This window comes from Seriola lalandi, unplaced genomic scaffold, assembly GCF_002814215.2.
Source record: "Seriola lalandi dorsalis isolate HSWRI2012SDOR001 ecotype SW California unplaced genomic scaffold, Sedor1 jcf7180002054230, whole genome shotgun sequence".
NCBI classification, from domain to species: domain Eukaryota; kingdom Metazoa; phylum Chordata; class Actinopteri; order Carangiformes; family Carangidae; genus Seriola; species Seriola lalandi.
Window position 1 is genome coordinate 1 of NW_019524783.1, and position 9,426 is coordinate 9,426.

The 9,426-nt window shown below is 38.2% G+C and overlaps 1 protein-coding gene across 3 annotated transcripts in view; it reads left to right on the forward strand.

Moving 5' to 3' along the window:
- The first annotated feature begins 2,996 nt into the window (after positions 1–2,996).
- gdpd4b (glycerophosphodiester phosphodiesterase domain containing 4b) overlaps positions 2,997–9,426 on the forward strand; it is a 12,118-nt gene continuing 5,688 nt past the window's right edge. The window contains exons 1-7 of one of the 3 annotated variants that reach the window (XM_023404183.2): positions 2,997–3,101; positions 3,876–4,024; positions 4,289–4,507; positions 5,856–5,959; positions 6,816–6,909; positions 7,858–7,917; positions 9,294–9,392. In XM_023404183.2, the coding sequence (XP_023259951.1) occupies positions 4,334–4,507; positions 5,856–5,959; positions 6,816–6,909; positions 7,858–7,917; positions 9,294–9,392 (531 nt within the window). In that variant the 5' untranslated portion in view covers positions 2,997–3,101; positions 3,876–4,024; positions 4,289–4,333. The remainder of the gene's footprint in view (positions 3,102–3,875; positions 4,025–4,288; positions 4,508–5,855; positions 5,960–6,815; positions 6,910–7,857; positions 7,918–9,293; positions 9,393–9,426) is intronic. The other 2 variants (XM_023404182.2, XM_023404184.2) reach the window with 2 other exon arrangements.

Consider the following 9,426-nt stretch of genomic DNA (forward strand, 5'->3'; position numbering starts at 1 on the left):
AGTCATAAAAACGTCATAGTGTAGTAAGGCGTAAAAAGTCATAAAAATGTCATAGTATAGTAAGGCACAAAAAGTCATAAAAACGTCATAGTGTAGTAAGGCGTAAAAAGTCATAAAAACGTCATAGTGTAGTAAGGCACAAAAAGTCATAAAAACGTCATAGTATAGTAAGGCATAAAAAGTCATAAAAACGTCATAGTGTAGTAAGGTGTAAAAAGTCATAAAAACATCATAGTATAGTAAGGCGTAAAAAGTCATAAAAACGTCATAGTATAGTAAGGCGTAAAAAGTCATAAAAACGTCATAGTGTAGTAAGGCATAAAGTGTCATAAAAACGTCATAATACAGTAAGGCATAAAAAGTCATAAAAAGTCATAATATAGTAAGGCATAAAAAGTCATAAAAACGTCATAGTGTAGTAAGGCATAAAATGTCATAAAAACGTCAGAATACAGTAAGGCATAAAAAGTCATAAAAAGTCATAATATAGTAAGGCATAAAATGTCATAAAAACGTCATAATACAGTAAGGCATAAAAAGTCATAAAAAGTCATAATATAGTAAGGCATAAAAAGTCATAAACACGTCATAGTATAGTAAGGCGTAAAAAGTCATAAAAATGTCATAGTAGAGTAAGGCATAAAAAGTCATAAAAATGTCATAGTATAGTAAGGCGTAAAAAGTCATGAAAACGTCATAGTGTAGTAAGGCATAAAAAGTCATAAAAACGTCATAGTGTAGTAAGGCATAAAAAGTCATAAAAACGTCATAGTGTAGTAAGGTGTAAAAAGTCATAAAAACATCATAGTATAGTAAGGCGTAAAAAGTCATAAAAACGTCATAGTATAGTAAGGCGTAAAAAGTCATAAAAATGTCATAGTATAGTAAGGCATAAAAAGTCATGAAAACGTCATAGTAAAGTAAGGCCTAAAAGTCATAAAAACGTCATAGTGTAGTAAGGCACAAAAAGTCATAAAAACGTCATAGTGTAGTAAGGCGTAAAATGTCATAAAAACGTCATAATACAGTAAGGCATAAAAAGTCATAAAAAGTCATAAAAAGTCATAATATAGTAAGGCACAAAAAGTCATAAAAATGTCATAGTATAGTAAGGCGTAAAAAGTCATAAAAATGTCATAGTATAGTAAGGCACAAAAAGTCATAAAAACGTCATAGTGTAGTAAGGCGTAAAATGTCATAAAAACGTCATAATACAGTAAGGCATAAAAAGTCATAAAAAGTCATAATATAGTAAGGCATAAAAAGTCATGAAAACGTCATAGTGTAGTAAGGCATAAAAAGTCATGAAAACGTCATAGTGTAGTAAGGCATTAAGTTTCATAAAAACTTCATAATATAATAAGGTACAAAAAGTCATGAAAACGTCATAATATAGTAAGGCATAAAAAGTCATAAAAACGTCATAGTGTAGTAAGGCATAAAAAGTCATAAAAACGTCATAGTGTAGTAAGGCATAAAAAGTCATAAAAACGTCATAGTATAGTAAGGCATAAAAACATCAATGTAAGGTAAGGCACAAAAACGTCATAATATAGCAAGACATAAAAACATCATAGTACAGTAAGTCACAAAAGAAGTTATAGTTATAGCAAGCCATAAAAATATCATAGTATATTAAGGCATGTGAAAGTCATAGTATTCATGGTCACATTTTCTTGGGATATTTCAACAGAAATTAAACTCATACTTTGATATAGCCACCACTTTATGTTTACTCCTGCTAGCAACCTGACTGATATTGTACAGAAGACAGAAAACTGAGTTAGCTTACTAGTCAACACTGGCTAACATGGTTAAATAACATCAGTTGACATTTTTCTGGTGACATTGGGTACCACTGTGTAATATGATTTCACTCTAAACACAGTGCGAACAAATATTGTTAGGACAATTTTGTCCTCCTTAACTATTGGTAGGGACATGTCCCTATGTCCATATCCAAACCTACGCCCTTGTCTGTGTGTATAACCTACACACCATTACATCAAAATGAAATATTCCAGATGTATTATTAACCCTTGTCTATCAATTTCCTCTTCCTCATATTTAAGCTCATATTGAAACTTTAATCTCATATCGAAACAAGTTGAAACTCATATTGAAACATGTTGAAACCCATAGTTAAACTTTGAGGTCACCACCAGTATTTACAGTACTTTATCCACGAGACTGTGCTCCTAGTAATTAAACTCCAGTGCCAAGTCTCAGCTTTAATTTGAAAAGGCTTACATCAATGTATCAACACAAAGAGGAATTATCTTACAGATACACGTACAAAGAACAGGTCCTTATCACCATAAAGGATGACTTTTTTAATATACAGAAATGGTAGAAGTGTTTCTGTGTTTGGTTTGATCTGCTGTTGTTTTATTTATGAGAATGTGTTTTTTAAATCCTTAAGTATCTTAAATCCTTAATTTACCATAATTTATCATAAAACAATCATAAAATTTAAAAACTCCCTTTTCACCTGTACTCACCTGGTGAAACAGTGTGTTTGCATCACTGTGGCAACAGGTGGCAGTCAGTGACACAGAGGTGTACTGTAGGGCATCAACAGGAACAAGTGTAAAGCAGAAAATTATTTACAACATACTGATTTCCGTGATGATTTTCAAAATAAACTGTTATTTTTTTAATTACAATTTTTTTTTCTTATTCAAAATACTAAAGCTAGTTTGAATATATCTTTCCAAATGAAATTATGTATTTATTTGCATACACGTTAGCGATTGACGATAGTGTGCCCCCCTGTTATCATTTTCAATATAAAGTAAAAAAAAAATAAAGAGGTTGAAATAAAGCTAAAATCACTGCATAATGTACTTTAATGACATATATCTGTTTATTTTATCCGAATGTATTAAATTTCTGCGCCAGTGTGAAAACGTCAGAGCTGCGTGTTTTTCTTTTTTCTTTTTAAGGCAAACCGTTTCATTTCCTGTGTGTGTTTATGTAAATGTTTTTGGCTTTACACAACCTCATCAACCGAGGCCACTTCTTCTGAACGGTAACCGAGGGAGATCTGCGCACTGCGGCTGCTTCTCTGCCGTTCCCCGGGAGGTAGAACCGGCCTGGAGGTAGGACGACAACGTGTTGATATTAGGATAATATGCGGAGACGCGGAAACCGCTTCGGGCATCGATGTGTTTTCAGTGATGATCAGGTTCACGCTTTAGCTCTAAGGTCTCAATAGGTCCCGTTCTTTCCTCTGTGCGTTGAGTATCACCAAACTGCTTTGTAAAAATTCGTCCTTTTGAGAAATTTCGTGTTTTCTTGCCAAGGCGGATAACTGATTATACATGACTTACTGTTTTTACGATTTATTAGCCACCAGTCTTAAATTCGGCTCACACATAAAGACACGAATTAAGTTGCACAGCACATCTGGAAATTAATTTTACAATTAGATGAAACGATTGACGGATCATGTCAGCGCAGAATTTACCAGCATAATGGCAGTTTATTCATCTTTGGTCCCAATCTGCTGTTAGACTGTTTTCAGTCATGTTCATACATTATTTCAACTGACAGTCCTTTTCATGTTTCTGTCTTATACACTTATTATTACACAGTTATTATTTTATTCTGAATTCAACTGGTTATTTTTCTGAGTTTGTTTAGTTTGAGTACAACAGGTCCCGCCACATGACAAAACAAATTCTGATAAAAACGATCGACCATCTATAAACTGCAATAAACCACAGACTTGTTTCAGTTTACATCCTGCTAGAAACCAGGTTTTTCCTTCGTGATTATATATATATATATATATATATATATATATATATATAGACCTCTCTTCAAACGCTTTATGTCAGTATATGTGTGCACACAGCAGAAAATTCCCACAGATATCTGTCCTTCAGGGAGGATTACAACCAGCCGAGCTGTCCTTTGTTCCCCAACAAAGATAATGTTCCTGAAACACACCTGAGTTGCACAAGAGCTGCCATATCTGAAGAAGACTGAGGGTGAAGGACGAAACAAACTGATGATAACTGTACAAAACTGAACATGTTCCTGATAACAAAAACAGTCCCACTGAAACTTGATAACTGAGGCTGGTGTGAGGAATCCATGTTTTTAAAGATGCCATCTTGTCATTTTGTGTATAAATCTGCACAAAACTATGATGTAAAACTGTGTCAGTATCAAGCAAATGTACTCAAGCTTATCTATACTGTATCAGTGTATCATAATGTCACTGTAAAGTCTGTATAAGAGAATTGTGATTGTGATATTTAGTTGGGTTCTGTGTTTTCAGGTGTGTGTGAGCGGGATGGAGGGTGCGTCAGGGTGTGTGTGAGCCATGGCGTCCACGTTGTCCCGGCTGCAGTTCGGCCGGATGCGTGGTCTTCGTGCTAAACTGCTGAGGCGTTATGAACACCAGCCTTTAGTGACCTGCCTGGCCGGCCTGTACGGCTGCCGGTGGAGACGCTACGAGAGGAGCCGCACTCAGCCCGGAGACTGCTGCTGCAACAAGGTCAGACAACATCCGACACACGAGATGCACCGGGCACATCTGGTCCAGTCAGTGTCTTAATATCATGGCTGGATTAACCCAGTAGGTGGTCCTGGAGCACAGCCCAACAGTACATGTCAGTTTCATTATTTCCTCAGACACACAGAAAACAACCAGGACTCAAGAGCTGAAATGATTAGCTGATTAATTAAGTAGCTGATTGAGAGATAATTAACTTCATTTATTAATTGTTTACGTTGTTTTTTAAGCCAAAATGCCTCTTGCTCCAATTTCTAAAATCTGAATATTTGTTGGTTTGCCCAGTTTTCTATGTAAGTAACTATAACCCACAGTAATTGCATTAATAAACACTTTATTAACGTAGCTATTTTTAGAGCTATGTACAGTTATATTATACTGTAATAAACTAAGTGTTTACTACTTACAAATGCTAAACAGAGGGACTTAAAGTGAAGCATTACCATTGTTTGCTTTTGTTTCTGGGGATTTTCTGTAAAATTTTACCAATAAAATTAATTAAAAACAAAAATTATTCAGTGGTTGAATTGGTCACAGCTGCTTAAGTGTCAGTAATTGGCATTGTTTCATTTTTATGAGACCACAAGCTGAAAAAGCACCGGTCAGCGCTTTTATCCAGTAACAACCACTTAACATTAACTGGGTAATTTAAAATTAAATGTGACCCAATTACATTTACTTTTGTCAAACTGCTGCATTCAGAATCACAGAATTCAGATTCATCCGGCACAAGTCTCACACACACTCTGTAATTAACAAGATGTCTTTCATAATTTAAACCAGAAGTCAAATAACTTACTAATGAGTCCTTGTAGGAGAACATGAATCATTAATGCAGGCTGGAAGACGGCGGAACAAATCAATAAAACAGTGAAATGTATTGATTCCTTGTAGGGAAGCGAGGGGCAATTATATCTCATTGTTTTATTGATTTTCTTCTTCACGGTTATTGTAGTTCTTCATCTTCGCATCAGCTTAACTGTCAATTTATGAAGTAGAAATGGTTTTCAGATAAGACGGGGCTTGAGTTAAATTACACTTTAAACTGTCATATGTCTTCATTACTGAAGTGATGCGGCGGTAAACAGCATCAGTGCAGTAACGAGGCCAGAGCCGTCGTTCTCAGGTTGCGTCACGGTTTTGCAATCACAGTTAAGCCAGTAAAGAGCTTTCCTGTTTGAATGCTGCTTTCTCCATAGAGGTCAACGATCAGTCTTCATCTCCTTGGAAACAAGGCGGAAAATGGGAAAAAAAAAACAAAAAAAAAAACCCACTACATATTAAAGGGCAGTGCAACAAAGATCTGTTGTTTTGTTTCTGTTGCCGACAGTTGGAAGGTGCCAGCTTCGCTCTGCTCGTGGCGGCTTTCTGCTTAACTCTGGTGTTTCTCTACTTCTGGGGACAAGCAAAGAACGACTACAATGACTTTGACTGGTGGGTGGAGTAAACGCTTACTGTTTGGGTCTACTACAGTAAGTTGCATCATGTAATCACTGCACACATAAACAATCCCTGTAGCTCAATGGGGTGTTTTATCGCTCCATTACTCCCACTCTTCATGCAGCGTGTACAGTCTCTGCCTTGACCCCACGGTTTCTGTTTGGTGATATAATCAAACTCATAAGTTTAGGAATGTGCAACACGTAAGGAAAAACTTACAAAATGAAGTTCCGAAAACAAGATTCAAGATCAGGTTATAACGTAGAAGCATTGTCCCCAAATAATTAAATGAACACAAACACCAGATGTCACTTAATAAACCTGGAGGGCTTCGCACATCTGGTAATCCAACCTTGGCTGTAGCCATGACGAGGGCGTGCAGGTTACTCCAAAGGAAATCTGATCAAAGGTTCCTTTTGTTAAATGAAGTCCATGTCCAATGAGCCTTTGAGTCAGCTGAACTAAAACCAGTGGAGACCAACCCACAACCCATCAAAAACATGTTAGTGTTAGTGTTCTGGAGCAAAGTCTGTATTAAAAAAAGTTTCTCATGATGCAGCTGAAGCTTCTCTTTGGTGGCAAAACCCCTGCACTCAAACTTCAGTTTAAACATGTGACAGTAGTCTGGAGAATACTGACCGGCAGTTTTTAGGACATCGTCCTTCTTATCTAATTATTTGTTAAGAGAAATCCACTGATACTGGTATTCACTATTTACAAATGACAACTTTTCAAACATTGATGCTGTTAAACCAGATACATACATGGACATACTGGACCTCTCGGTTTATTGTTGCCTCTGTCTTTCTGTGTTCACCCATGTACCTGACATCGCTCTGGGTTGAACCAGGTTTAACTTCGGGAACCTGGGCTTCTGGTTCCCGTGGTCTGTGGTGCTGCTGGTCATCGCCGCCGGCTTCTTCACCTACATCACTGTGCTCATGGTGAGACGCCAACACAACACTGACCGGCAACATGGTTTCCTGATTAAAAGGAAGAGTTTTAGGAAAAATTGGATCTAGGCTCGTTAGTGCCACCCAGCCTGTTTTAATTACATACACAACAGCCCTGTTCTGGTGTCTCTGCAAAGCTAAATGTCAATTGATCAAATACTAATTCTATTTTTCAATCAATTAATCAAATGCTTTGTATTTATTTCCGTGCCACTTGTGGACCTCCATAGTAGTGTTGTGCTGTCAGACATTTTGTGTGTTTAGGCAATATTTGATCAAAGTTGGTGGTTATTTTTGGACTTTTGGGAACTTATTGGCACTTATTCCCTAAAGTTTAAAAAGTTAGAAGAGGAGATACCGCTGAGGTTTGAAGGTGATTAGCTTAGCTTAGCTTAGCGTAGCATAAAGACTGGAGGCAGGGGGACACAGCTATCCTGGCTTTGTCCTACCAGCACCTCTTAGACTCACAAATTATTAACATGTTACATCACGTTGGTTTAATGTGTACAAACACTGAAGTGTAAAAAAAAAAAGGCAGTTTGCCACATTGCAGGGTTTTATTTTTGGCTTTGAGCAGTTGCCAGGTAACCAGTCTACTCCAGAAAGTGACTGCTGCCAGTGAATTGTCTTTTTTTTACACTTCACTGTTTGTATGGATGAAACAAAAATAATTAGCACCTGTTAATTAAGACGCTACTAGGTTGTAATATGTGAAATAAGGGGCATCAATCTTCCCCTGTAATTCTCCTAAAATGTGAATAAGCATACTTTCCCAAACCTTTTCACTAAAGCAAGATACTTGAATGTACGTAATATGTATGTAGCGCTGTGTAAAAGTGGGTCTGCGGTGTGAACTGATAAACCACGACTCTTTACACTTAATCACAGCATCACTCGTCAGATTGAACTCGTCTTTCTGTTTCTTGTTGCTGTGTGCAGCTGCTGGCTGTGTGTCTGCTGTCCGAGGGCCAGAAGCTCTATCTACACTGGAGTCACAAGGTAACGGCTCCCTCCCCTGAGTGCTGTGTTTTAGGAGATTACAAGCATCTTGTTTATGGACTGTCCTCTCGCTCATCCTACACGCTCAACGACATAAAGGTTACAGTCGCTCTTCAGCATCTTCTGTCCCTGTTGAGTCGTAGTACGCTAAATAAATAAATTCCAAGCGCCAAAAAAGAAATTGGCTTCCTGTTTACAAACATGCATGCAACACGCATGGGGGCAGAAAACTATTTGCCATTTAGAAAAATATAGGAACATGCTGGAAACCAGTAAAATTCTTCATTATTTCCAAAACAGTTCTAGCTAACGTGAAACGCTCATGCTAGCCGCACTAATGCTGCAGAATGGGAAGAGAGAGACTTGGGAGACTTCACACATTATTCCAGCATAGTTAGCTCAAGTGCTAACGTTGTAGCCGCGCCAGATAGAACGGCTCAACCAGCAGCTTTTGTTGTGTCATGTATTTGGATCTGAGCGCGGGATGCTCCCGTACACATCTACGTCAATCCTGTTGCTTCATCAGCAGTGAAATCATCATCGATAAATGGCAGAGAGCCAGTTCCATTGGCAGCCACAGATGCCCGAGCCACCATTGTTTGACAGATGAGGTGGTGGCTTTCGATCTTTGTCTCATCTGTCTGCAGAACTTCCTTCTCGGTTTCTTTCTTGTGTGTTTCTGAGAAGTGCAGCCTGAGCGCTCTGTTTCTGAGGGGTACCAGGGGTTTACATCCTCCAAGGTTCTGGTCATCAAGTCTTCTCTTGATAGTTGAAACATGTCCGCCTACATCCTGGAGAGCATTCTTCACTCGATGTGCAGTCATGAAGGGCTTTTTGTTCACCATGCACATGATTTTCTGCCCATCCACAACACTTGTGCTCCTTCGTCTACCAGGTCGTTTTGTAGTTTTCCTCCGTGCACCTGCTTTTTTAGAAAGTACCCACCACTTGAAGTACTACCTTTGATATGTTTCCGATAGATTTCTTTAGCCCCATTATTTTGCACGGTCTCCTCTTCGCTCCTCATAGTGACAGACAGCTCCACATCAAATCTAAATGTCAACTCTCAGTCAGCTCTGAGCTGCAAGAAACTTGTGAGTTACTTTTGAACCTTGCAGTTTGGGCACTTTGTGTTAAAAGGTCTCTGTCTCTCACACACTTCTTTCTTTATCGATGTAAAACAGCTCAAATCAAAGCTGAGACTCGGCACTTTGATGTAGTTTCCATTATTTTATTTAAAATCGAGTGTGCTGAAGCTCAGAGCCTGAGGAATTAAAGAGGTGTAACAGTCTGGATTCTAGTTGTTATTCTACAACAGGCGTGAAAGCGTGATGTTTTTTCTGAAGATGGATGATGACGGATTTTCTTCTTGTCAGATTGGGATCCTGGTGAGCTTGACTTTCTCCATCGTAGCCACCGCCGTCTTGTCCGACCTGTGGAGTAAAGAGTGGAAGACGTTACTTCTTTCCTTCCAGGTGACTTTTCTTCCTCTCCTCACAACAACACCCC